The 27479-nt window shown below is 54.4% G+C and overlaps 8 protein-coding genes across 8 annotated transcripts; all 8 read left to right on the top strand.

Annotated features, from left to right (window-relative positions):
- Window positions 1–404: 404 nt before the first annotated feature.
- JKF63_07313 (uncharacterized protein) lies at window positions 405–1535 on the top strand (the record flags this gene model as incomplete). The annotated part of the gene is made up of 1 exon (XM_067903252.1): window positions 405–1535. One exon carries the CDS (start codon window positions 405–407, stop codon window positions 1533–1535), a length of 1131 nt encoding a protein of 376 aa, XP_067759807.1.
- Window positions 1536–2561: 1026 nt separating this feature from the next.
- JKF63_07312 (uncharacterized protein) lies at window positions 2562–3692 on the top strand (the record flags this gene model as incomplete). The annotated part of the gene is made up of 1 exon (XM_067903251.1): window positions 2562–3692. One exon carries the CDS (start codon window positions 2562–2564, stop codon window positions 3690–3692), a length of 1131 nt encoding a protein of 376 aa, XP_067759806.1.
- Window positions 3693–4820: 1128 nt separating this feature from the next.
- Window positions 4821–7994, top strand: JKF63_07311 (uncharacterized protein; the record flags this gene model as incomplete). The annotated part of the gene is made up of 1 exon (XM_067903250.1): window positions 4821–7994. The coding sequence occupies one exon, from the start codon at window positions 4821–4823 to the stop codon at window positions 7992–7994; it is 3174 nt and encodes a 1057-aa protein (XP_067759805.1).
- Window positions 7995–9009: 1015 nt separating this feature from the next.
- On the top strand, window positions 9010–10119 carry JKF63_07310 (uncharacterized protein; the record flags this gene model as incomplete). Its single annotated transcript, XM_067903249.1, has 1 exon — window positions 9010–10119. The coding sequence occupies one exon, from the start codon at window positions 9010–9012 to the stop codon at window positions 10117–10119; it is 1110 nt and encodes a 369-aa protein (XP_067759804.1).
- A 3750-nt stretch (window positions 10120–13869) lies between these two features.
- On the top strand, window positions 13870–14130 carry JKF63_07309 (uncharacterized protein; the record flags this gene model as incomplete). Its single annotated transcript, XM_067903248.1, has 1 exon — window positions 13870–14130. The coding sequence occupies one exon, from the start codon at window positions 13870–13872 to the stop codon at window positions 14128–14130; it is 261 nt and encodes an 86-aa protein (XP_067759803.1).
- Window positions 14131–15066: 936 nt separating this feature from the next.
- Window positions 15067–15630, top strand: JKF63_07308 (uncharacterized protein; the record flags this gene model as incomplete). The annotated part of the gene is made up of 1 exon (XM_067903247.1): window positions 15067–15630. The coding sequence occupies one exon, from the start codon at window positions 15067–15069 to the stop codon at window positions 15628–15630; it is 564 nt and encodes a 187-aa protein (XP_067759802.1).
- Window positions 15631–16449: 819 nt separating this feature from the next.
- Window positions 16450–18021, top strand: JKF63_07307 (uncharacterized protein; the record flags this gene model as incomplete). Its single annotated transcript, XM_067903246.1, has 1 exon — window positions 16450–18021. One exon carries the CDS (start codon window positions 16450–16452, stop codon window positions 18019–18021), a length of 1572 nt encoding a protein of 523 aa, XP_067759801.1.
- Window positions 18022–19412: 1391 nt separating this feature from the next.
- JKF63_07306 (uncharacterized protein) lies at window positions 19413–26555 on the top strand (the record flags this gene model as incomplete). Its single annotated transcript, XM_067903245.1, has 1 exon — window positions 19413–26555. One exon carries the CDS (start codon window positions 19413–19415, stop codon window positions 26553–26555), a length of 7143 nt encoding a protein of 2380 aa, XP_067759800.1.
- Between the last annotated feature and the right edge of the window lie 924 nt (window positions 26556–27479).

Raw genomic sequence — 27479 nt, 5'->3', positions numbered from 1 at the left:
AATAAACAAACAAAAAAGAAACGCCGTACATTACACCCTTGCTTAGTCGCCGTACAGCAAGTGCCACTTTTTTCCCCTACAACCACTTGCCTCTCAAGAAGCAAGCCAAATGGCGGATTCCGAGCAAAACTCTATGGTGTGTGACGATGGCACCGGCGTTGTGAATGCCGGCTTCTCTGCAAATGAAGTCCTCGCCCCGTATTCGCGAAGCATGAATCTCACGGCTTTCCTTACCGGTGCCATCTCTCTGAAAGATTATTCCACGTCGCTTTATCCCTGTCTTTTTTTCCTTGCCGGGACGCAATTGGTGACAGCCAACCTATGTAGTGGCTACATCTCGCAGAACACACCGCAAATTTCTTCAACCTATTTTTTTATTTTTAACGATCTATCGAAACCGAAAAATGACGGAGACTGAGCAGAACTCTATCGTGTGTGACAATGGCTCCGGCATGGTGAAGGCCGGCTTCTCTGGCGATGACGCGCCGCGCCACGTCTTTCCGTCCATCGTGGGTCGTGCAAAGAGCATGCAGGCCATGATGGGGAGCGCCAGCAAGGCAGTGTACGTTGGCGACGAGGCTCAATCCAAACGTGGCATACTTTCGCTAAAGTACCCGATTGAGCACGGAATCGTGACGAACTGGGATGACATGGAGAAGATTTGGCACCACACGTTCTACAACGAGCTGCGGGTGAACCCCGAGGCTCACAACGTGTTGCTGACTGAGGCGCCGATGAACCCCAAGCAGAACCGTGAGCGAATGACGCAGATCATGTTCGAAACGTTCAACACGCCGTCCCTGTACATTGCTATTCAGGCTGTGTTGTCCCTGTACTCGTCTGGTCGCACTACTGGCATCGTGCTGGATGCGGGCGACGGCGTGACACACACTGTGCCGATTTACGAGGGCTATTCGCTACCACACGCGGTGCGCCGTGTGGACATGGCTGGCCGCGACCTGACGGAGTACCTGATGAAGATCATGATGGAGTCGGGCATGACGTTCACGACGACCGCCGAAAAAGAGATTGTGCGCAATGTGAAGGAGCAGCTGTGCTACGTGGCGCTCGACTTCGAGGAGGAGATGACGAGCAGCGCCAAGTCGGCGAACGAGGAGCCTTTTGAGCTGCCAGACGGCAACGTGATGACGGTGGGCAACCAGCGCTTCCGTTGCCCGGAGGTGTTGTTCAAGCCGTCGCTGATTGGTCTTGACGAGGCACCTGGCTTCCCGGAGATGGTGTTCCAGTCCATCAACAAGTGCGACATTGATGTGCGCCGTGACCTGTACGGCAACATCGTGCTTTCTGGCGGGTCGACTATGTTCCGCAACCTGCCGGAGCGCCTGGCGAAGGAGATCTCGAACCTGGCACCTTCGTCGATCAAGCCGAAGGTGGTTGCGCCGCCGGAGCGCAAGTACAGCGTGTGGATCGGCGGCTCGATTCTGTCGTCGTTGTCGACGTTCCAGAGGATGTGGGTGAAGAAGAGCGAGTACGATGAGTCTGGCCCTGGCATCGTGCACAGCAAGTGTTTTTAAGGAAGTGTGATGGAGGAGATTCTTTTCTTTACCTTTTTCCCCTCTTGTTTCCGTGGCTCCCCAGTGTGTGAGGGTCAGGGATATCGGAAGAAGTTTTCAGTCTAACTTTTTTCCCCCTTTGTTTTCCTTATCCATATCTCATTTTTCATGTCATTTTTCATGTCATTTTTCGCGTCGCATTTTGGGCTGGCGTGTGCCGCAGATGCTGACGTTCTCGTGCTTCAAGATTCAAGTGGCCGATATTGCGCACATGCCTGTGCCTCTCGCTCGGTGCAATCTTGCTCTCTTTTTTTCTCGTATATCTTGACAGTTTTCTTGTTATCGTCCCCGAGTACAAAGCAAAGAGAAGAAGTACGTGAATGCGATTTTCGGGTTGCCCTCTCAAAGTTGTCTGCCGGTAGTGTTCTCTGACGTGACACTCGCACTCTGGAAGAAGCGTCATGCATTGAAAAGAAACGGAGTGGAAAAGGTTTCTCGTGCCGTCTTACTTTCAGAACGCAGTCTGGAATTAGAGCGGCACAGGATCCTTTTTTTTTTTACTGGGGCTCAACCGATATCAAAGCAGTAGCGATCTTCATGCGAATTTCTTCTTTCTTCCTGTTGTTTGGTGTCCATGAAAAATAAATAAACAAAAAAAGAAACGCCGTACATTACACCCTTGCTTAGTCGCCGTACAGCAAGTGCCACTTTTTTTCCTACAACCACTTGCCTCTCAAGAAGCAAGCCAAATGGCGGATTCCGAGCAAAACTCTATGGTGTGTGACGATGGCACCGGCGTTGTGAATGCCGGCTTCTCTGCAAATGAAGTCCTCGCCCCGTATTCGCGAAGCATGAATCTCACGGCTTTCCTTACCGGTGCCATCTCTCTGAAAGATTATTCCACGTCGCTTTATCCCTGTCTTTTTTTTTCCTTGCCGGGACGCAATTGGTGACAGCCAACCTATGTAGTAGCTACATCTCGCAGAACACACAGCAACTTTCTTCAACCTATTTTTTTTATTTTTAACGATCTATCGAAACCGAAAAATGACGGAGACTGAGCAGAACTCTATCGTGTGTGACAATGGCTCCGGCATGGTGAAGGCCGGCTTCTCTGGCGATGACGCGCCGCGCCACGTCTTTCCGTCCATCGTGGGTCGTCCAAAGAACATGCAGGCCATGATGGGGAGTGCCAACAAGACAGTGTACGTTGGCGACGAGGCTCAATCCAAACGTGGCATACTTTCGCTAAAGTACCCGATTGAGCACGGAATCGTGACGAACTGGGATGACATGGAGAAGATTTGGCACCACACGTTCTACAACGAGCTGCGGGTGAACCCCGAGGCTCACAACGTGTTGCTGACTGAGGCGCCGATGAACCCCAAGCAGAACCGTGAGCGGATGACGCAGATCATGTTCGAAACGTTCAACACGCCGTCCCTGTACATCGGCATTCAGGCTGTGTTGTCCCTGTACTCGTCTGGTCGCACTACTGGCATCGTGCTGGATGCGGGCGACGGCGTGACACACACTGTGCCGATTTACGAGGGCTATTCGCTACCACACGCGGTGCGCCGTCTGGACATGGCTGGTCGCGACCTGACGGAGTACCTGATGAAGATCATGATGGAGACGGGCATGACGTTCACGACGACCGCCGAAAAAGAGATTGTGCGCAATGTGAAGGAGCAGCTGTGCTACGTGGCGCTCGACTTCGAGGAGGAGATGACGAGCAGCGCCAAGTCGGCGAACGAGGAGCCTTTTGAGCTGCCAGACGGCAACGTGATGACGGTGGGCAACCAGCGCTTCCGTTGCCCGGAGGTGTTGTTCAAGCCGTCGCTGATTGGTCTTGACGAGGCACCTGGCTTCCCGGAGATGGTGTTCCAGTCCATCAACAAGTGCGACATTGATGTGCGCCGTGACCTGTACGGCAACATCGTGCTTTCTGGCGGGTCGACTATGTTCCGCAACCTGCCGGAGCGCCTGGCGAAGGAGATCTCGAACCTGGCACCTTCGTCGATCAAGCCGAAGGTGGTTGCGCCGCCGGAGCGCAAGTACAGCGTGTGGATCGGCGGCTCGATTCTGTCGTCGTTGTCGACGTTCCAGAGGATGTGGGTGAAGAAGAGCGAGTACGATGAGTCTGGCCCTGGCATCGTGCACAACAAGTGTTTTTAGTTTTTTTTTTGCAGCTGCCGCGTAATTGACTACCTTGAGCCGAAGAGGGGCAGTGATTGAGATGCACGTGGCGAAGCGTGTGTGTGGTAGATTGTTTTTTGTGAAAGGCACACAATCTTGTTTTCCTCGTGTCTTTTTTTATTGGCGACTTTGCTGTCTTCTGCGTATTTTCATCATCTTTTTTGTTTCGCCTTTTTTTTCAATTAGAGTTCCCCCCCTCTATCAGTCCGTCTCGCCGCGTTTCAATGTTTTTATGTCTACCTTTTTTTTTTAGGTCAACCACCTGAAAAGTTTTTTTGGCTTCGTGTACACGTCTTCCTGTGCCACGAGCCTTTCAGGTGTGCAGAGGATGTGTAGCCCTTCGGCGTGTCTTGAGTGTTTTTGCGCAACATGTAGCACTTCCATGATGCACGGATGCTGACGCCAAGCGGTATTGTGCGCCGGATCGCAATGTGCTGCAATAAGGGAGTGTCTGAGGTCGTATGTAGCGCTGATGAACATCTACACAAATCACCTTCAAAGCCAGAGGTTATACACAAATGAAGGAGAATAATGTAGTTGTGCTGTTGTGTGCTGTTATGTTTCCGGCGTGAGCGGTTCCGTGGGTCCGCTTTTCGCCGATGTCCTCTTCTAGTCTTTACGCTCAGCTCACGCCGCTCGGCGGCGCGTTACGTGGCCCCACAGGGTAACGAACTGCTTACATAGTACCACCGGAAGGTCGGGTTGGTGTGGTGTTGATTGCTTGCATTCATATGAGACGCTGTAGGAAACCTTGACATTATCGCGGTGTCCCCTCCTCCACACTGGAGTTTGCGTGGTCTTTGTTTCTCCGTATGACATGCCGGCGTTGTAGAGGATGTGGGGGATATTGAATGCATCAGTGTTTGTGCCACTACTCAACTGCTTCTTTTGTTGTTCTGCATGTCTCCTCGTTGCCTTTCTGAGAGCATTCAGTGTGCGACACACAACAGCACTCTCTTTTGCCGGTAAGCATTACTGAGACACGCTTGCTTCTCTCTAGCCTTTTTTTTTCCTAGAGCGTCACGCTGGGTGGGTGTCCGCCTTGCTAGTCAGTGTCCCCGAGCTTCACTGAGGACACTTTTTTTTTCTTTTTAGCTTTCCGGTCACATGATGGAGAACAGTCAGAGTGCTTCGGGAGAGAGCACAGTAGTGGTTGACGTCAACAACAGTGATGCCGATCACCTCGACTGTCTTCTCCCCAGGCAGAGCAACCTTCTCGGCGTCAACAGCGGTGACGCTAACGGGATTTCGAGCTTCTTGCTTATTGGCAAATTGAAGTCCGTGGTTTATGAAGTTCTGTACAACTTGGAAAACCATGGAAATTTGCACAATATAGATGAGTTTATCGCCGTCACAGAAGACTGTCTGAGGGCGCTGAAGACCGTCAAGGTGGAGCGCCGCATAGAGGCGCGGCGACTCAATGTTTCCATGCGCAACCAGCTGAGCTCATCGGTGAACGTGACAACGACGCCGTCTAACAGAGAGGGCGACGAAGCGTTAATCGACGGACTGCGTATCGCTTCCACGGCGGCGATTCCTGGTCCTCAAAACTACAAGGCCGCGCTGCTAAGACAGAAGCGTCAGTCACCCAAGCGCTCTCCTGTGCGATCAGATGCTCAGACGAGGGGCGAGGTGGAGGCTGCTCGCCACGCAGCTGCTCTACGCGCAGAGGAGCGTCAGAGGCAGGCTGAGGAGCGCCGTTTTGATCACCTGCAAGAGATCAAGCAGAGGTCCGAGGTGGCCGATGCTCGAAGCTTTCGCGCAAAAATGCGTCGCGAGGAGGCTGAAGAAAAGCAGCGCGTGGAGACGCAAGGCCGGATGGAGAACGGAGTGCGCCGTGCAGAGGAGGCGCGACGGCACACTCGCGAAAAGGCTCAGCGTGCACACACGCGCGTGGAGGAAGTGCTGCTCACGAAAGAGCTTCAGCAGCAGAACAAAGCGCTTCTGCTGGATAAGAAAATGAGTGATGTGGAGCACAACCAGGAGCAGATGCGGGAGAGGTTGCAAAAACAGGTACAGGAACGCCAGGAGGCGATGCGTGCTGCGGCTGAGCGGCGACGAAACCTAAGCCAGGAAAGACAGGAGAGGCAGCAGATGCGTGAACAGCACCGCGTTGACAATCTGCGCCGTGTAGACGAGCAGAAGAAGGTGGACCAGGAAGTGAAACAGCAGAAGGCACGAGAGTGGGAGAAGAAGGTGCATCAGCACCACGTCGATGCTACTGCGGAGGCTGAGGCGCAGAGCCGAAAGACCGAGGAAAAGTTTCAGCAGAGCGCGCAGCTCCTGGAAGAGCAGCGAGAAAAAAGGCAGCAGAAGCTTGATCGGCAGGAGCAGAAGCTGCGCGAGGCCAAGGAACGTCGTGACAAGGAGCTAGAGGAACGACCAACGTTGGAGATGATGATGCCACGCCTCTCAGAGCAGGAAGTAGAGCAACAGGCATCGCGCGTGCTGCGTTTGTCTACTACTGCAGCTCATCACGGTAAGGTGTTCGCGGATACCTACCAGAGAATGTCGACCAAGCTCACTAAAGATTTGAATCGAAGTAGGCTACGTGTTGTGTTCAGCCGTCTCGCCTCCTCAGTCTCTACGCCCTCTCTGGTGCAGTGCAAACATCTCTTGAGTGATATCACAGCTGCGCCTCTTGGAGACATGGATTACGAATTCGTGCGCTACTTCAACTCGTTTGAGATCCTGATCAAGGTCATCGCAGAGGCTCGGAAAGCGCGCGACTTTGGGGTGATTCGACAAGTCACCGATGTTTTGCTGTCTTTGTTTGCCGATGAACAGGAAGGGAGAGAGAACGTTATGTACTTCATCAAAAGCGGTTGCGCGGTCTCGTTGATGTTATGTCTCCGCGAAGAGGCTAGCACCTTGCGCCCGCAGAACAACTCTGAGGCTCTCCGTTGCACCATGCAGATACTGGGCATGTGCCTGGAGCGCATCAGTACAGACGGGCAGGGAGGGGCAAAATGGGCAACGGTGAGGGATCAGCTTCTCAATGAAATGGATGTGATTGGCATTGACCGTGTTTGTGTAGCTGTGCTTCAAACGAGCGCCGAGGAGGACGAGCTCCAGCTCGCCTACATTGCCCTCTGTATCATATACGCAGAACTGATCATTATCACGCGCAGGAGAGCAGAGCCAAAGCGGCACTGGTTTCAGCAGATCACCACGTCCCTCTTCGCGCTGCTTCAAAACATGCTCACTCCGAACGGTTCGCCGCTCGGGAAGGGTGACGGGAGTCTTTCAAGCGAACGTGTAACCATACTGTTTTGCCTCTTTCGTACCCTCAACACTCTTGCGCGCTGGCAACTGACGCAGTTTCAAGAGCTGCTGCATGACGGCTCAACCGATGCTGGAGCCGCCGTGGACGCGATGCAAGAGAAAAAGGGCTACACGAAACGCAGCGCTTCGGTAGACTCGCCCCCACCACTTATAACGCGCACGGAGCTGTTTCACGTTTTGAACGGTTTTTTCATGTTTATTCACGGCCACCTGGATAATCTCGAGACGATCCCCTATTCGGAGAGCGCTGCAGGGACCATTGACAAGAACGAGAATGCCTCCTTCGCGGAGGCGCTGCAGTTCGGCATTACTTTGAGCTCCTTCCCCGCCTTTCCGTCGTCAGGCAGTGGTTCCCAAGTGGGCGATGGACAAAAGTTAGGAACCCAAAGCAACCACCTGCGAGCGACTTTGCACGAGTGCATTCTCTTCATTGGCTATCTTTGCTTTGACGACGCACCGCTGCAAGACATGATGGGGTGGGGGAAGGAAAAACCGCTCCTGGGGACGATGCTCAGTGTACTGCCCATCGCCTACTTTTCCAATGCGCGGCATATTTTGTTCCCAACAATTCTCTCCGCCATCCTGCAAAATAACCGAAACTCAATGATCGTCCGAGAGGAGATGTCTCTAGCGGAGCTGCAGGATTTCATCTCCCAGGAGTACGGCCCTTTGACGAAGAGGGCGAAGATGTACGCACAGGAGCACCACAAGCAACTTGTCGCGCACAAGATGGAGACGGATCCCCGATTTGCACTCATGGTGAAGCTTCAGGGTAAGTCGTGGGCGGACATGGCGGACGACGACGACTCGCCGCCGATGACGCCGCGCTCGTCTGAAACGACGAGCACTACCCCCGCTATGGAGAAAGAGAAGCTGTGCAAAGGACTTCGTGCAACGTCACTGAACCCAAGCAACTACTACAAGTTGGAGAGGCGATTGCCCATATCATACTGGCCTGCGGCAATAGAGCAGCTGGAGAAGCTACGCCACCTGTAGTCAATGCCAGGATCAACCCTGTTGTGTTTTTGCTTGAGCAGTTTTGGGCCTGCTTCCTTCTTGTCTCCGTCTCATGTGTCGGCACACAGGTGTCATGTTTGGGGCAGGGGGAGGGGGGCGACAATGGTGCCTACAGAAGTACGCACGCACACCTGTTTATATATTTACATCTTTCTCTCCAATGAGAAGGTGCGAGGCGCTCGATTCAAAAAAAAAAAGACAAGTGCGTTGTTCATGATCGTTGTGGACTTTGTTTCGGCCCGTCTGTCAAGTATCGGCGGGGCTGAGGATGCGTCGATAGGCAAGTTTTCACCATGCCTTGATGATGGGTATGCAGGCTAGTAGATGTGTGGATTATAAATCTGTTTTACACTCTCTCCTTCCAAAGGTGGTGATGTGTTATACGTGAGGTATGGTCGGGGAAAACGGGTTCGCAGGAGCGGAAGCAGATGTCCCATGAGTTCGTGTGCTCCGCCTCTAGTTTTCTGCTGGTGTCGTCGTCTCAGTCCATCCCTTTCATTTTTCACATTGTTGCGTGGGGCTCCGATCCCCTTATCGCTGCCCACTCCAATGATTCCTATCCCTTCCCCTTTATTTTTGGGCAACGACGGCTGTATTACACCCCCCCCCCCCTCCTCCCCCACCGTTCGTACAGCCGACACGCCCCCCCCACACACTCACACACAAAGGCTCGAAAAGGTTAGCAGACCCCTCCACCCCCCAAAGAAGTTACGCAGATCTACACGTATACACCTCCACATTCCAGTGTAGCCGAATCTCCTGCGCAGCACTGCGAAGTCCAGCAGTAACCGCAGGAAGCGTCTTGATCCAACTTGTGCGGTGGATAGTACCACTGCTCGCCCCCCCCTCCCCCTCCTTCACCCCCAAGCTCACCAGAGCCGTAGTCCCATTGGTTCTCACCCGCCACACGCTTTCTGCATTCCCCGCCTCTCTTCTCTTCCTCATACGTTCGCATGATTGCTTCACCCTAGGGAGGGGCGTCTTGTGGATTGCGATGCCGGAGACATCGTGCGAGGCGGCACTACCCGTCATCCGGTCCATTTTTCAAGGACGTTTTTACCTCACGCAGCTCCTCGGAAAGGGCGGTTTCGGCGAAGTCTACGCCGCTCTGCAGACGTCCAACAATGAATTGGTCGCTGTGAAGATGGAAAAGAGGAACGAGCGTAAATCGGTGCTTTTCCACGAAGCGCGCGTGATGCAGGACATCCAAAAAACCCCCACGAAGGACGGCATCTCCGGCATTGCAACACTGAAGTACTTCGGACAGGAGGGCGACTACCGTATGCTGATAATGTCCCTGCACGGTGCATCGCTGGAGGACTTTCACGAGAGTTTGGGCCGCTTCTCTCTCAAGACCACGGTTATGCTGGCGAGTCAGATGCTGTCGAGGCTTGAGTACATACACTCCGTCGGCTACGTTCACCGAGACTTGAAGACGGACAACTTCCTCGTGGGTAAAGGTTCTTTCTCGAATCGTATCTTCATGATCGACTTTGGTCTGAGTTGCAGGTTCATGGGCTCCGATGGCAAGCACCGTGAAATGGATACTGGGCGGTACTTTCTGGGCACTTCGCGCTTTGCTTCGTTGCGGACACATCAAGGTTACTCGCAGAGTCGCCGCGATGATCTGGAGCAGCTTGTGTACATCATGATTTACATGTATCGTGGTCACCTTCCATGGTCGGGCCTCAACATCAAGGATTTGTCAGTTAAAGAGCGTAGGATCGGTCAGATCAAGGCTGATTTGAGTTACGCCCAGATCTGCGACCGTTGTCCCCAGGAGTTCGAACACCTGCTCTTCTACGCTCGAAACATGGACTTCACGGAGGCCCCGCAGTATGACATGTGTCATGCCCTCTTCCAGTCTGTTTTAGACTCCATGAAGCCCCCAGAGGCGATGGACTACATCTTTGACTGGAACATACAGCACAGGAGGCCGGCCTCTCAGACCCTGTCACCGCGAGATGAGATCGCGCCTGTTAACCCTAATAGTGCAAAGCGGCCGAACATCATGAGTGGTGCAGATGGAAAGGGCATGTTTTCTGGTTTTGGTAGCAACGATTCTCCTGAAAATATCTTCAGCATCAGTGACCACGAAGCGTAAGACTGGCATCACCAAAGGTGTATCCGCGTGTATGCGACTGAGTACAGCTGAATAAACGACAAACTCGAGATAACAAATACAGTGCATACGCACGCGAGGTCTGTAATGACGTCCGACTTTGCATCACTCCACTGTTTCCTCGTCTGCCTTTTTTTTTCCCCTCCCCCCATCTCTAAGCCTATCCCCCTGTCTGCCCTTGAGTGTTATGCCGCTCTTTCGTGTCGTTTCTTTTTGTACATCTCGAGGATAAAGTAGCAGTTTATGGCTGATGTTTTTTTTTCTCTCTGAGCGCTTCTGCTTCTCCACCCCCACCCGTCGTTCGCACCATGACCCCGTCTCTTGCTTTACGTGTTGTCTCTTTGTGTCCCTGTGACGTTTGGTTGTTTATGTAACCGACAACAAAACTCAACACTCCTTCTTTCCACTTCTAGCTTTGCTTTCTTCTGCTGACGCATGTCCCTGATGTTTTTTATTGCATTTTGTTTTTGCTTTTTTTTTCACTTTCGCATCGTACACTTTGATGCATTTCGATTCTTCATTCACGTGTGTTCCCTGTCAGAGTGTGCTACGTACGACGTTGGCCTGAACTGCTGCGCCACTTCATAAATGTATCGGTGGGGACTCAGCGCAGTGCTTGATTGTTGTATACGTGTGCCCAAGGTAACACTATATCCTTTACATCTTTTTTTTTTCGTGTGTGTGTGTGTGCCTGATGTGGCGGAGTTGCCAACAGCATCCAGCCGCCTGTAGTTAAAAAAAAATCATTCCCTCTATTTTCACCCGTGTGCTCATTTTTTCTTCCACTGCCCTCCCCCCCCCTCTCTCTCTCCTCGTTTTCCCATCCATTTTCACATGTCCATTTACAGGCGCGAGTGTACAGTCTCTTTCTCCTAACCCCTCCCCCTCACCGTCTACACACTTGTCTTCTTGGCACACTTGCACAGCTCCATGACCCAGAGCCACGTATATGATGACCGCCTTCTATAATCTCGAAGCACATGTTGAAGGTTCGATATACCTATTTTTGGACTGCCTTTACCCCAGATAACCTTCACCCTCCTCACTGGTCTGTGAGAGAAGGATGAAAGGACGACATGTCCTGTTTTTCTTGTAGCTTTCTTGTTCCCAGTTGCCTTGATCTTATTCAATGAACGAATATAACACGTTCCTTCTTGATTTCGAAGTGTGTCTTCGCAATATTAGTGGGGGCATCGCTGCCTTTTATCTTCTTTGCGTGTCTTACACTTCTCTCCATATACGTGCATGTTTTTTTTTTTTCGCTTCTGCACCAGTCGCTGACTCCATGTGGACTGGTCTCGTAGTTGCCTCTGCTACTCTTTAGGATTCTGTTTTTTCTGTAACTCTGTTTTTTTTTTTTTCGCCCCCTCTTTGTCAATTATTTTCTTTTTTTTTTCACAACCTTTCCTCCCACCTCCTCGGGGGTGCTCGTGTATGAGGTGAATGTGGTTACCCGTGTTGCAGCTCTTCACGTACCAGGGGGCCTTCAGTGATGCACTTCACATTCCGAGGTGCCACAGTATCCGATCTCCTGGCGTAAGAAAGTAATCGAGCGATTCTCATCCGCGACTCTACGGTGCGCGCATTTTTTACACTCGTACACAACCATGGCTTCGTGTCGGTGACCAGAGGTGTTCTCCCTCCGCGTAAACTCAGGGGTGGGGTGGGGTGGGGTGGAGGTATCGACAACACAACGTTTTTTTCTAACCCATTTGGACTTTCCTATTTTTACCCTTTGTCTGTGTGCATTTTTTTTCACTTCCACAATGCTGCCATTTTCATACACACACACACACACCCTCGCATTTGATGATTCAACGGTGTTCCTCGTTTTTTTTGTTTTCCCCATCATGCGCATTTCTTGGTTAGAAGGCATAAAATCTTTTTTTTTCTGTGAGGCGTGCGTGCCGAGGAAGAGATGTTTTTTTTTAGAAGCCGAAAAAGGCATGTTAGACATGCGTGCTGCCACCCCACACTCGAGTGATACATAGCACAAACGGCCCGTCTACTTTGTGTGTTCGTCAAGACAAGAGGCACTTGAGGTGGCGGTGACGACCCATGTAGAATAGGGAGCAACAACAAAAAATGAGTGAGGCGGCTCATGCACATTTCCTTTGAGCGCTCTTTGTGTCTTTTTTTTCTGCTCCTTTCGTACGGTACTTTGTTTTCTGTGTTGGGGAGCGTGCGTAGTTCACCCTGGTCCGTGTGCATGCGTGGTGGTCATGTGCGGTATGCCTGGAATGATCGCGAAGGGCCTCATAGTTGTCCCTCTTTTTTTTTTAATCCTTGGAACGTGTGAGTGGGAGAGCATCCACGTGTCATTTTCTCTCTCCCTTTCCGTTTTTCGTGGGTGTCTCGGAGAGAGTGCGTGATGAGGCGCAAAAAAGAGCAGAACACACACATATCAAGTGACCGCCGCGCCTGTTTCACCTCGTTTCCTTCGTTTTCCGTGTTTGAGGTTACTTTTTGCAACACACACACACACACACACACACGTAAGGAAGAATCTCTCTCCCCGCCCCCCCCCCCCCCCGAAGCAAATATGACAGGCTAGCGGGATGAAGAACGGACCCCGTCATGTATGCCGGTAAAAAACAAAAAAAAAAAGAAATGCACTTCATCCATCTACGCCTTCATTGCAGAAACGGGTTTGCCGATGGAGGGAATACAATAAGTAATTCTTTTTCTGTCTATTCCAATGTTCTGCTCTTTTTTTTTCCCTCCCATTCCCTCAGATTATAAACATGCTACTATTGTTTGCTGCTTTCTCCCCTTTTCGTACCCCCCCCCTCCCCTCCCCTCCCCTCCCCTCTTTGTTTCATTGCGTGCGCTTGAATGAGTGTACGTATGTGTATTTCTACCCTTTCCTTTTTTATTTGACCGCGATTTACTTTTCACTTCGTTTGCCCTCTTGTCTGTGGACGTTCTCACGTCCCCCCCCCTCCCCCTCCCCCCTCCCTTTTCCCCAGGCGAGGGCGATATCCTATATCTGTGTAGTGACTCCTGTGACCGCTGTGTGCCCCCCATTGGCGCCAAAATCTCTTCACGAAGCTTTGAAAATAAAGCAATACATGTGATATACATGCGACTATTTTCTTGGCTGTTAGCAAGGCTGCGCTGTACGCACACACACACACACAGCTATATAAAAGACACTCGCTCCTCCTTTTTGTACGGTTTTCTTTTGAGGCGCAGACGCATTCCTTTCTGTGCTGCTGTATCACCTAGACCGACGTCGGTGTAGATTGGCAGGGGCCCAGTACTTGCCAGCGTGTACCGCGCCCTCTGGTTTGGCTCTTCACGACAGTGCTCTTGTGGTATTCTTCGGGCGTGCCAATGCCTCACTCAATTTGTTTTGAGCAAGAAGTGAGGAGTAGCGCGCCGATCTTTTTTTTTTCTCAATCAATGCTGAGTTTTATGTCGTCTTCTAATTACTCTGGTTGGCTTTCACCTCCACCCCCTCCCCCCTCTCTCCCTCCCTCGCCTCCCCCATCTTCATCGTACTACCTCCCCTTTCCTCCTCGGTTCATGATGCTCTCTTCTTGTGTGTAGAACGCTCCAAGTGTGCACACTTTCTACCCAGGTTGCACAAGGATTCTCACTTTTTTCCCCTAGAAGCGAGACGCATCTGGCACCCCTCTTATATTTGTCAGGAGATTCATTTGTAGGTCTCTTCCATTTCTCTAGTTGAACCCCCGGTCCACTCCTTCCGTGCACCGCTTCATCAAGCCAATGCTCCATCGTAGCGCTCGGCGTCTAGGCCATCAGCTCATCAAGGAGCCGATGGGTCATGAGGAGACCACCTTCAGTCGTGGCATCCGCACTCGTGACAACGCTCTCCAGCACTTGTACGCGCTTGCCGGGTGTTGCGGGGTCGGCTGCGTGCTGGCACTGTTCTCTCTTGTGTCTGGGCAGCGCCGCGTTCAGACCACCATCATGGCGGATGGCACCATCACCAAGGGCACGTGCCCCACCAAGTGGTGGAACTTCTAGGCCCCCTGGGCAAATGGGTAGCGCTGTGGTGCCACCTGTGGCTGGTCTGACCAAAGGCCTTGGACAAAATTTCTACAGTACGAAAGTATGACAGACCGTCTTTGTGGCGAAGCCGGACTTCTTTTTTTTTAGTCTTTTGCGGTGTTTTTCTTGTTCTAGTGGAAGTGATAGCGGTTATGTTTGTGCTGTCGGTCATCGGGTGTAGGTGCCCGTTGTTTTGCTGACCGATCACTGCACCTACCAGTATTCGCTTTCTTTGGTCGTGGGCACGTCTAAAAGCAGGCTTACCTCCTGTTTTTTTTTTGGGGGGGGCTCTAGAGAAAATTTTGTGCTTTCTCCAGTGTCTCAGGCTTGCGTGGTGCAGTAGTTCAACGCGCCCACCCTCCCGCCCTACAGGGCAATGTCCCAAGAGAAAAAGAGATGCAGTGCAACAATCGGAAAAGACGCTGTCTGCGCCCGTTTACTTCCGCTCCAGTTTGGCTCTGCACATCATTCATTGGGCTGCCATGCGGAGCTCCTTCCAAGGCTTGCGCCATACATAGGTCTGATACATTCATTGTGCCCCCCCCCCCCCTTCCCTACGCACACACATCTAGAGAGGGAATATATGGAGCCACGGTGATGCATCCCTCCTTGGAGTTTATTCCTCACGCTGGAGTTTGCTGCACCATAAATGAATGAAGAATGTTCTGCCTCACACGCCGTACCACTAGCTCTTTTGTTTTTTTTTTTTACCCCTGATGTGGTCTACCTATCACTTTTCTTTGACTGCCTGTTTTATGCTCTGTGTGCCAATCGTCCGGAGCCCGGCTCCTTTGCTCAAGTGAGGTGCTGCGACTGGTCCTCTTTTTGAATTGGGGGTGCCTCTCGAAAGTGGGGTGGTGTTTGTTCCTGCGGTGGATCTTCTCTGTGCATCATCGAAGATCCTCTCAGACGATGCCGCCGAGGCGTCCCACCAAACCCCTTGCTGGGAAGAGCGTTCGCAAGCCTCCTGGCAGCCACGTGAAGGTGCGCGTACCTTCCCTTCAAGAAGTGTACATTCGATCATGCGCGGAGATGCGGCTGCGGCCCAATAGTGCGTTTGTCAACCTCCTCCCTGACAAGGGCGGCGTTGAGTATGCCGCAGCCGCCGTTGATCTTAGTCGAAACTATGTCGGGGACAAGGGAGTCGCACCTATACTTGCCACACTCGAGAAGATGACGAACGTGCGCGCTCTCATTCTTTCCGAGAACGGTTTGCGGAATCGCGGTGTGGAGTTGCTGTGCGCTAGTGCCGCCAACCTGCCTCAACTTGAGTTTATTGAACTGTCTGACAACTTCATTAGCGAAGGGGCGGCTGTCGCCCTTTTAGGGCTTATTGAGCAACACCGCCAACTTCAAATGGTGGTCTTTGAAAACACAAAAATACCCGTGCAGTGGAGAGTCAAGCTGTTGGATGCTCTCGCCGCAAAGCGTCCGATCGATGCAGCGGGGGGGCCAACGCAGGCCCCGCTCCTGTGAATTGAGAGGGGGCACCTCTCTCTAATTCTCTTGCGCGCGACGTCTGCACGCACTTTTCCGTAGCCCAACCGTTTTTGCCGCACTTTCTGCGGGAAACACACACACACTCACACAAACGAAGAGAAGAACAGAAAAGGATAGTGATTCAGTGTCAACTTTGATGTACGTTAGCGGCTCCCCCTTCTGGTCTCTGTAAGATACGAACAGATGTGAACAAAAAAGTCGAGTGACAAATTGTACGTGCACCAACGCGGTGTCTTCTTTTCTGGGGATTTCCCTCCCCCCCCCCTCCCCCCCTTCCCTCCCTCCCTCTCCTCTCGCCCCCCTCCCTCCCCCACGATCTGCGCTTGTGGCTCTGCTTTCTCCTACTACCCTAACACACATGCCAGGGATAGTTGCGATCGGCGAGGTGAACAGAACGGATTGTTAAACGTTAACGGTGGCGGTGGTGGTGGTGTGTGCGTGTAGGGGGGGGGGCGGCTGGTGGAATGTGGTGCCGACACGACGTTCTAACAGTCGTCGTCTTCTAGGTTCAACCTCCATTCTTCAAGGAATCGTGACAGCTTGCGCTGCTCACCCATTTTCTCTTTCCCACTATCAAATGTGAGCCCCCCCCCCAGCTCTCTCCTTTCCCTCTTGAGCGTCTTTGCGACGTACTCGTTCTACCTACGTCAGACTTGGTGCTTTTTTTTTTTCTTTCATCTTTGTGTGGATGCTGAGCACCAAGCAGCGCTGACACTTGGCGGCGGCGACGCTGTATTCCTCTCACAGATTTACTCTTTGTCTGTGCATTCTCCCCTCCTCTTTTCACTGAGGTCGATGCTGCCGAAAGTAGTGCGTCTGGATGGCGCCATCTCTCCGGAGCATCAAAAAGTATTTGCCTTTCTGCTCAGTGTAGTGGAGGAAAGCAAACTCAAGGCAACGCTACGTGTCGCGGGTGGATGGGTGCGGGACATGTTGCTCGGGCTGCACTCCAACGACATTGACATTGCCATCGAGACCCACGACACCACAAAGCCCGTCACCGGCGAGGTTTTTGCGCACCGCATCTCCGAGTACCAGCAGGCCCATGGCGACCGCGGCCACACGGTGAGTGTCATTCGTGCCAACCCGGCCCTTTCCAAGCACATTGAAACTGCCACAGTTCGCGTCCACGAAATCCCGGTGGAGTTCTGTGCCCTGCGTACTGACGTGTATACAGAGGAGTCGCGCATTCCTCAGGTGCGCCCAGCGGTGCCCTGGGAGGACGCGCAGCGCCGCGACTTCACAATCAACACCCTTTTTTACAACTTGCATACGTGCATGGTAGAGGACTACACTACCGGGCTGGAGGATCTGCAGCTGCGCATCATCCGGTGCCCGCTCGAGCCGCGGACAACCTTCATGGATGACCCGCTTCGACTGCTGCGTGGCGTGCGTTTTGTTGGTCAGTTGGGTTCACTCAACTTTGCACTTGATGAATCGATAGTCAGATGCGTAGATGAATCGCTGCTTGAGGTGCTTCAGCAGAAAGTCTCTCGCGAGCGTGTCGGGAAGGAGTTTGCGAAGATGATGGCGGCCGCCCACCCGGAGCGCTGCATCGCACTCCTGCACGACATGCGTATCCTTCAGCATATTTTGTTAGCGAGTGTGGTGATGCGACAGGCTCCTGGCAAGAAGCAGCTGTCTAGCGAGATCGATCATGTGGACAAGCTGATGGATCTTTTTCCAGATGGGTCTAAGAGGCTCGACACAGTGATGCGGCTGAGCGCTGTTGGCTTGCCTTGCATCATGAACATCGGCACGACGCTCGGGTGGACAGAGGCGCAGCGGGTGGAGGTGTCACTCTTTTTTCTTGTCATACCATTCTTTTGTGATGCAACGGAGGGGGTAGAAGAGTTGGTGCGGAACGTGTGTATAAACGGGCTCAAGCTGCCAACGGCCAGCTGCGACTGTGTGCGGCGTTTGATCGAGGCATACAACCAGCTTCACGGGCATTCGATGACGATGGATAAGCTTAGCGCCACAACGCTTCACCCTGAAGTAGTGAAAACGTTGTTTGGAGCCTTGCACACCCTTGACGACAAACATGTCTTTACTGATGCACTCCGAGTTGTTCTGCTAGCCTACATGCTAATTGAGGATCCACCTCGTCCATTGGCAGAGTGCACACCAGCGCAGGTGGGGGGCGACTTCTCCGCTGTGTGGGCTCGTCTTGTGGAGCACCCCCTGCTGCTATGCGCCTTTCAGGTGAAGCTGCCCATAAACGGCAAAGACCTGCAGAAGGTGTACGGCATTCTGCCTAAAGATGTGGGAGCAACTCTCCTGAAGATGCGTCTGAAGCTCGTACTTTGTCCCCAAATGACGGCTGAAGATCTCGCGCAGTGGCTGAAGGAAGGCGCTCACGTGTGACTCGGCGGCTGTTGAAGGGGTACACAGACCTTTGTTACAGAGGATACTGGCTGGCCCAATGGTTTGAACTCCGCACGGCTTTATAAAGGCCCTACGCCAGGCAAAAAAAAAATAGATGTGATGGGGTCACCTGTGGTGTAGTAGGGCGCTGTGGTGCACAGAAGATAATGGAAAAAAAAAACAAAGAAAAAGTGCGGGATTGACTTTCATGCTCATGCCATTCTAACAATTACGGTCGACTGGGCTCTCGTCTTCCCCCTCCTTCCCCCCCCCTCTCTCCCCCTCTCTCATGTAGTGCGCGGTGGTTGGGTGAAAAACATGTGTCTATTTTTTTTTTGCTCTGGCCATGCTCTACCTTCAGGGAAAAGGAACGCTTCCTCCTGTCTCTCCCACCTTCTGCTTCCTTTGTTGTTTCTTCGTGGTGCTGCCCCGCACAACTGTTTGGTGCCCATCCACTTCTTTCGTGTCTTTTCTGCGCTGTGAAGGGTTGGATGCGGATGCACCGAACACCGGCGCACTACACCTAGCGATATCACTCCTCTATTTTTTTTTTGGTCAGTGTATCCCCCTTCCCCCTTCCTCAAATTGCACACAGGCGGGCCTGCGTGCGGTGCTCTCACCACCTGCAGGAATCCGCAACTCTTCCCGTGGAAGGGGGTTTCGTGCACACGAGGTAACGACGACGACGTGGGAGGCTACAGAAGTGCATCAGGGAAGGTGTGCCTCCTGAATTTCAAGCCCCCGTTGCTTTCCCGTGCTTTTGTTGTTGCGCTTGAGGCTCACACAGGTTGTACTCGACACCCATCACAGGATATCATCTTATCCCCATAGAAGCAGAGACTATAGGCTTTACTGGCTTTCATATATTCATTGTCACACACCCATACACACAGCTCCACGTTGTGGTCATCAGCATCACCGCCCTGCCTATCTGGAGGTCAGCTGCACTGACGCGTACTGGTTGGCTGCTGACCATCTACGGTTCATAAAACAAGAGTGCACTTAACATAGAAGCACTAGACTGCATCCCCCCCCCCCCACCCCACCCCACCCCGCCGGCGCGCAGCGCAAACGTTCTGGGCGGTGAGGACTTTCATTACCTCCGCTCACCTCTTTTTTTTTCTGTTTTCGCCGCCGCTTCTCTTGTTTTCTACGTTCTTTTTTTTTTTTTCGTTGTCTTCTTGTGCATGCGCTGCCGACTGCTTACTGTGGCTAGACTGTTTCTGCCTCACGTCTGTTACCCACCGTCACCTCCCCCCTTCCCCTCTTCCCCCCGGTTCCGCGCTCTCAACGCCGTGAAGGTCGGGTCTCTGCTTCCCCTTCTCCATTGGATTTGTTGTGCTCGATCCCGTGTTTTTTTCCCCATACCCCCTGTGTGACACTGCTAAGTCATGAGCACAATTCATTTGGACTCATACCGTGCTGTGTGCTGGCGACCAGGAAAAGCGGGTTTTGTGGATGTGGTCGGTGCCGTCCCTGTCACGGAGGTCCCACAGAAGACCTTTCCAGAGAGAGATGCTGTGGCATCTGCCCCGGTCGCACTGGAGTGCGTTAAGCAGCCCGAGCAGGATCTTGTGGTGTGGCTTGGACGGAAGGGTTTGAAGGAATTCAAAAAAAGTCGAAAAGATCTTCACAAAGTTCTTCACGCCTGCAAGACCGCCACGCACTCTGGTTTTTTTTTCACTCACCACAAAGGCGAGCGACTGGGGTTTGCACTCATCACACACGATCCGCACGACCCACGGAAGCTCACGAGCAAGCCGGTCCTGTACAAGGATGAGCTTTCCAGTTTGATGGCGAGCGTGTTGCATGACGAAGTAGAGAATAAGACAGGCAAGCAAGTGATGAAGAGGCAGCTGGTGACAGTGCGACAGGCGGTGCTTCGTGAGACCCTCGAAGGTCACGTGTTAGCGGCAGTTCTCATAAACCGACGGGGAGCTGTGTATGCGGTGGTGGCGAACTTGACAAGAAATGTGTGGCGCAAGTGGAGAGTGGAACCTGCAATTGGCTTTATGCCATGTATCCACGTACACAGCAGCGGCTGCGATGTGCGGCTTGTTCACTGCGACATAGATGCCCCTCCCGAGCACACCTGTGCCGTTGCAGCCCCTTCCCTTTCCTTGGCTCTCTCGACGTTTGATCGCGTCTTGGCCGCCAACGTCACCCCGACTGCGCAGGTGGCGTCCGCGACACCTCCTTTTTTGTGTGTGACCTTCCGCGAGCTCATTTTGCCTACAAGCGGTACCAATGCTGCGGCGGAGAGGAGTTTTCAAAGTCAATGCATTGAGCGCGAGAGTGGTGATGTCTGTGTGATGCCACGGCCGTGCTTCGTTCAAGTAGACGAGGAGACGGCGGTTTACACCGTGGTTGTGTCGTACGGGGCGGCCAGCTGTCTTGCGCACCTGTGCTACTCACAGGGTGGGTCGGAGCTACTGACGAGCTGCGTTCTGGTGCCCGGGCTACAGCGGCCTATCAGTGCGTGTACAGTCACTATCCAGCACAGGCACCGACCTCGAGGGGCCCGCGTTTCGCTGGTGTTGTGCGATGACATGCGAATCCACTGTTGCGAACATTTTGGGCAACCGGCGACGGTGTCGCTAAGCATTGATGACGTGGACTGCGCCACATTGAAGCTCCCCGTCGTAGTGACGGGCGGCAAATCGTCCAAAGAAGTGATGTTGGGGGAGACCTTGCCGCCGCGACTCATATCTTTCCACAACCAAAGAGAGATTCTCTGCACAAACGGGGTTGTTGGGCTGTTCTTGCGCGTGACGTCCGCGAGTTTTTGCGAGATGATTCCCGGACCGGCAGGCGTGGTAGTAGACGGCGCCGGTGACGCAACTGGGTACGGCGTCATCGGAGAGACCAGCGTTGGAGCTGCTGCACTGCGTCAGTGCTTACAGTCGCTACAGAAGCTGTCGATGTCCACGAACCACCACAACCTGCCTGTTGTCGTCTTTCGTGACATTATGCCGCTTCTGCGCTACGTGGGCACCTCACAGCAGGAGGTAATGATGGTGCAGCGCGTGTATCAGCAACTGTTGTGGATGGCTGAGCCGGACGTGGAGGCCGAGTGGAGCTTCCTCTGGGCGCTGACCTCCGTTGTTCAACAGGCCCTCGTGAAGCGCGGGAGGGATAACCAGCTGCAGTACACCGACGCATTCTTTCTGCAGCTCGCAGAGGCGTACCGAAACAGCAAGTTTCCCACTCGTAGTGAGGAGGCGCTCGTGGGAGATGGTCTCCGGGCTGTGTTGTCAGCCGAGGCGCAAGGCGTGATCGCAGCGCCGGGGGCGACCCTGTCGGCGGAGTCGAGTTTTCTCCTCGACGGATTGGCGGCAGGTGTTCCCCCCGTGGCCTTGGCTGAGGAGATCTCACGGCGCATGGTGCGCACCGAGACGCTCCTGAACGGTACCTGTTCTGTGGCGTCTCAGGCCGGTGTAGCAGACTGCGTGCATTGTATAGGTTCTGTGCTCCTGGCGAGCTGCCTAGATCTCAGCGTGTTTGTATTCGCTGATGATGCGCACGGCCTGCGTCTCTCTCTTAAACAGCCGCAGGATGGTGTATGCGTTGCAGTCAAGCCGTACACATTTTTAAACCAAGAGGACTTCGAGACCGCGCTCGTTTTCGCAGGCGATCTACTCTGCGTACCCTCCGCTGACGGATCGTTCCGACCTGATTTGGCGCTTCTCACGTTGGGCATTGGTGGTCGGCAGCAGTGCTTGGCCACATTCCTGCAGCTGTTTGCTTCTGCTCTTCGTCAAGCCGTCGATGCTCTGATGCCGCTCTCTAGCAATCGCACCTGGTTCGAGAATTGTGTAGCTGTGCTGGCGCAGTCTTCCACTGAATGGGCCGCCAGTCTGCTGTGCCAGAGCAGCAGCGACAGTTTCACCCTCACAGCGACGCTCTGCCACTTGCTGCGTCCAACCCAGCGAGATGTGGATGCTAAATATTTTGGAAGCCTCTCTCGCACCCTCTCCGAAGAGTTCTGCACTACCGCGCTGGTGGCAGTGCTTTTTCACCAGACCGAGCGACTCCTCGCTGCGACACAGAATTACGCGTCAGCTTTGGCAGCGTATGTCCTGTCCCACAAGGATGGCGTCAAACAGGGCGCCAGTTTGCAGCCGACCGACGTGGGCCGAAGGCGTCTGGAGGTGGCGCTGGCGCAGACATCTGCGTTGTGGGCTCAGGTTGATATCCTATCTCCGTACCGTGTGCGTGACGTGGCCGAGAGCTACCGCATCTCTGCTGGCAACTCGCTAGCGTCTGCTGCGGCTGTTGCATCCGCGTCGGCAGAAGGGACGATGGTGTCGCGCACGCTCGTGCTGTGCTTTCGCATCTTCTGCCTTGTGCGGTACTCGCTGAGTGCCGAGGAGAACATGAGTGTGCCCCTATCTTCTAAGTGGGCTGGGGAGACGACGGATGAGGCCTTCGTGAAGGACTTCCTTGGTGCCCTGGAGGTCCTCTACTTGATGTCGGGCAGCCCGTTCCCACTCGAGTGGTTCCAGTGGAAATTCACCTCACGTGTGAGGAGCGCGGCTTCCCTCAAGCCAACGTGGGCGCCTTATTTGGCGCGGCTTCTGCAGCTGTCAAATATACGGCAGAGCAACAGCGCATCTCTCAAGCGTGAGTTTTACATCTTGATGGACACACTCCAAAGCCGTAGCGCACCATCGGCAACTTTAGCGGCAGAGGATGGCATGCAGAAAGCTCTCGCAGCGGCGGAGTCAGCTGTGACTGCTGTGGCTTTGCACGCAGAGCCCTTTGAGGCATCGACATTAACACAAGGCGGCACAGCAGCAGTCTCGTCAGCGCCTACCGTTTCCTTTATCTTTTCCCATCAGCGCGATACATCACTGCCAAGGTGGACACACACGCACTCTCTGGAAGAGCGACGGTATCTTCTCTCTACTACTTGGACCGAAGCGCTCTGGACCCTCGAGCGGGTGCCCGGCTTTCTTCACAGTGCCTGTGCGGCAGCCTTGGATTGGGTTCACCGTGCGGACTCTGAGGTGGCTGTCAAGGGTGACGCCGGAGACTACCCACCGCCGCTTTCTGAGGAGCTCGCGCTTCCCCTTTATGCGCATCTTTGCCGATTGCGCCCTCCCGTGAGGATGCACGTCGTTACAGACTCGGCCTCCGTGGTGGACGGCAGCGCGGGCGGTGGTTTGCAGCGACGTGCGGGGCACGTCATGAAGCATGAGGAGGCCAGACAAGAGACCACATCAACCCCCGAAAAGCTCGCCGCGCCACTTCAACAGGAAAAACCATTTGTGGCTTTGGCACACGCTGTGGACACGACGACACCCGCGCCGCTCCTGTCCTCAGGTGGTGATCCGAGGGAGGATCTACGCACCGACTATAGGAGGCCAATGCCAAAGGTGCAGGCCAGCGGCGAGGCTAATACTGGTTCCCCTGCTTCTGCGGCTTCGGCTCCAGGGACCCCGGCGCGAGGGGGTCTGTATTCTCCAGCCGATGTAGCATGGTGGGACACACTGGGGACCACACAGAGTCACCATCGCGCGTTAGGCGTGATGAGGGCGTGTGCTACTCCGATGGTCACATCGCCCGCCTCCGCCGAGGATAATGGCGAGAGCTCTGACTCGGCCACGACGTACACCACGTTGACGAGCAACTACGCCGACCCGCTCGCTACGCCAGAATCGTTTCAGAAGCGTTTCTACTCGAAAGGCTGCAGTCATACTGCAGCGGAGAGTCTCGGGTGCAGTTGTCGGTACTCCAAGTCGCGCCTATGCAGGCGCAGCTCCACCCCTGCGGGCTCTCCAGCGCTAAACGAGGCAAGAAAGAAGTGCCGGTGCTGCCGCCGAGTGATGCACATCGACCGCCGCGACTGCTCAGTCGGGCGGCGAGAGAGGGTGGCCGACAATACTATGCCAATACGCGTCCAGTGGAGCGACACGGCGAGGGAAATCACAGCGACGCACGCGCTGTCACCGCCTGTCGCCGCACGTCCGCTCACTGCGGACACAGCGAGGCCACGTTTGCTAACCTTCACGTCTCGTCTGAAACCCCCAGAAGACCCCCCAACGTTTTGTGCGCAGCCCGCGCGAGCTGTACCGACCACGCCTTCGTGCGCAGCGACCCCACTTTCTTTGTTGACATTCTCCTCCACCTCAAAGGGCAAGGAGTCATCGCGAGTGCGGCTGTACACGTTGGACGGCGAACACATCCGTTACGGTGATGGCCAGGAGATGGTGTCTCCAGGGTTCACAAGTCGCCCTGGCGCTGGTGCCTCTGCCGGCACCGTGCTCGAGGTGCCTCCGCTGCCTGCAACGAGTGTGTATGCAGCTCCTCAGCCTCTCCCGAGCCTGGAACCAGATGCGGCGGCGGTACAGCACGAGTACATTGAGAGGCAAGCACCCCATGTATCAGTGCCGGCGCACTCGGCGAGCGTCGCCGAGGTGGGGCGTTCTTATCCCCAGGTGCAGCGCGTGCCAGCCGGTGCGGCCCCACCAGCGGTGGATGCTGCCACTCTGCAGACTCTTGCAACGAGCTCACCGGTCCAAGATGGATCCGTTGACGAGACAGCTTTGGCACCAGCGGGTACTGCAGCACCAGTCGCTACCCTGCCTGCGCCTCCCGCTCTCGAGCAAGTCGCTTCACTGCCTCCGCCAGCAACCCCTCCTGCGGCTGTTCCCAGTGCGCTCAGCTCGACGCAAATAAGCGACTTTCGCCGTTACACGGACGACCTGCTGGCTCGGCATAACGCCGCTACACCTGTGCACGCCTCGCCGACTGCGTCTGTGCCGGTCGCAGCCGCTTTGACGCTGGACTGCCCCTCTGTGACTCCAACCGTCACCACCGCTGGGGACGCTTCGGGAATTGTGCGACTGCTCCAACAGCAAGACGACTTTATCCGCAAAGCCGAGGCGATTCTCGAAACGCGCCAGGCTGAAAGCGAGGGCTTCTATCGACGAGTCGTGGAGAGCATCCGCGGCCTGGCATCGGCCTCTCAGAACCCCCGAGGACTGAGCCCAGTAGAACAATCGCAGCTCGTCCAGAACACTGTCAAGCAACGCAATGAGCTCATGACCCTCAACCACCAACTGTTGGAGCTGCAGGTGTCTGCAGCCCGTCTCACTGGTGAAGCGCCGCCAGTGTCCACTGCATCTGCAGCCGGTCATCATGCAACACCGCCACGCGTAACCTTTACTGACGCGACCCAAACGCAACCGCAACAGAGGGAGAGCGTTGGTGTGTCATGGGGGAGGGAGGCACATGGTCCCGCTGTTTCCACAACTGCATCCACCACCGCTGTGCCTCCCTCTGCTAAATCGACACTAGCACACGCAGGAATTCGGGAGACCCTGTCTGATCTGCAGCGACTCAATACGGAGCTCGTGGCCGTCAACATGTCAGCAGAAGCGATGGACAAGGCCATCAAGGAGACGCGCGAGGTGATCCAGCGATACGAGCGGAACAAGACAGCTGAGGCACTAACGTCCGAGGGGATCGCCCTGACATCAGCGATGCGCCTGCGAACTGCTGCAGTTGAGCAACGACTAGCCGCACTGCCTCCGCCCGTCGAGCGCGCAGCTGCTCCTGATGTGAAGAAATCCTCAAGCGTCTGGGTATCTCAGGAGTCCGTGGGCGAGACGGTCGAGGACCAGTTGTTGGCGCCGGCGTCAGCGACTCTCTCACCTTCGCCGCATTCGGCAGCGCAGGCCAATCCTTCATCGGTGACGGCGGGAGAGGGACTCTCGCTCTGGGATAAGACTCAGTGTATTCCCTCATCCGGCCCTCCCGAAGCGGAGCCTTTATCTACCTCTGTGCCGCAAACCACAGGGCCGACGCAGCCAGAGCGACTACTGTCGCCCACGGGTGAGGTGTCCACTGCACCGGTCGATGCGACCGCAGCACCGCCTGCCTCTGCCAGCTTCATCTCCGTAATGTCTACCTCCTTGGGGGAGGAAGCGGAGGAACAGTCGGTTACATGGAAGACAACGTCACCACCAAGTCCTCGCTGTAATGCACGGCAAAGTTGCGGTGGCGAGGCCCCGAGTCTGCACGACCGTGAAACGATGCGGCATTCCACCTTTGATTTCCAAAGGGCCATGCCTCACAAAAGTGCTACGCGGGTCACTACAGAGCCGCGGGATCTAGGCAGCTTGTTTCTAGAGGCCGGCGGGCGTTATGTGATACCGCGCAATGGCAGTGCTGCGTCGCCGCGGAGGAAAACGGCTGCAGCCCCCCCTCTACACAATTCGCAGGGGGGTTCGTCGCCACTGAAAGTTGACGCTGCGAGGCGACGCCTTTCACCCTCTGAAAACGCATCGACTCGCCAGCCTCGTCGTGTGCATGAAGAGCGCTATGCCATGTATCGAGCAACGTCGAAGCCAGCCAAGGTACAGCCGGTAGTTGCAGCCAAACTCGGCGCACGTGTCTCGTGCGTGCCTCCGCCGCCGCCCCCTCGCCGTGTGCTGACGGGGGATATGTTTGTCGACCGACATCGAAGCAGGCGCATGGCCAGCATTGCCCAGCGCATGCACCAGCTAGAGCAGGACCTCTTCACGTAGGGATGTAAAGGTGGTGAGGCGACATCTGCAAATCCTCGCTGGCTTTTTCTGCCCGAGAGTACATATATGTGGGCGAGGCTATGACTGTATGGATCGCACGTGTCTGGTGTGTAAGAGCCAGGGAGGCAGGGAAAGAAGACGGCAGCGGAAACGGCGACAACCTTTTTTTTGTATGTGATGATGATGTCACCCTTGACGGTATTCTTGGAGCTTGATCGTTCCCCCCCCCCCCCTCCTCCTCACTCCATCCCTTCAACATGCACAGCCTCAGACTCTTGGAATACGTGCTTGGCCTTTGCCCGCCATAATCTTGTCTTCTCGAGCTCTTCATTGATGGATGCCCCCCTGATTGGGGAGGAGGTGAGGATACGTTGCCGTTGTGAGGTCGGGGTGTCTGTGAGAGGTGCAGCCGCGATTTACTTGGCCGATTTCATTTTTTGTTTTTTTTTTGTTTGTTTGGGGGGTAACTGAAAAATAGTCTCGCACTTTTCGTGGTCATACAAAAGCAAAACAAACGAAGAAATGAGCAGTGAAATACACTGCAGTTTTTATGCATTCATGCTTCAGGCACTCCCTTTGATCCTGGCAGCAAAGCCTCTCTGCATCCTTGTCTTGCACGCTTGTATGGGTTCACCCTGACTGGATTGTGCGACTGCCTAGGTGGCCGCCATTGCCACGGTCTTCGCGCTGACGCTCCGCGTGTTAGTGATGCTCTGCAGTTCCCCCAGTGCACAAGGCTCACTCTCTCTCACTCTCTCTGTGCTGTGCTCAACTGGAGTGAACCTACACCCGTTTCTGCGATTATTCTGTACTCCTCCTCCCGTTTCCCGTGATGACCCTTCTGCACCGTCTTCCCTTGGTCGCCGTGACGCACGTCTAACGGCAATGTTGTCTCCGCTCTCATCTGCTTGTTTGCATTTTTCT

Source organism: Porcisia hertigi, chromosome 4 (genome assembly GCF_017918235.1).
Source record: "Porcisia hertigi strain C119 chromosome 4, whole genome shotgun sequence".
Classification (NCBI taxonomy): domain Eukaryota; phylum Euglenozoa; class Kinetoplastea; order Trypanosomatida; family Trypanosomatidae; genus Porcisia; species Porcisia hertigi.
This window is presented reverse-complemented; position numbering and strand designations above follow the sequence as displayed.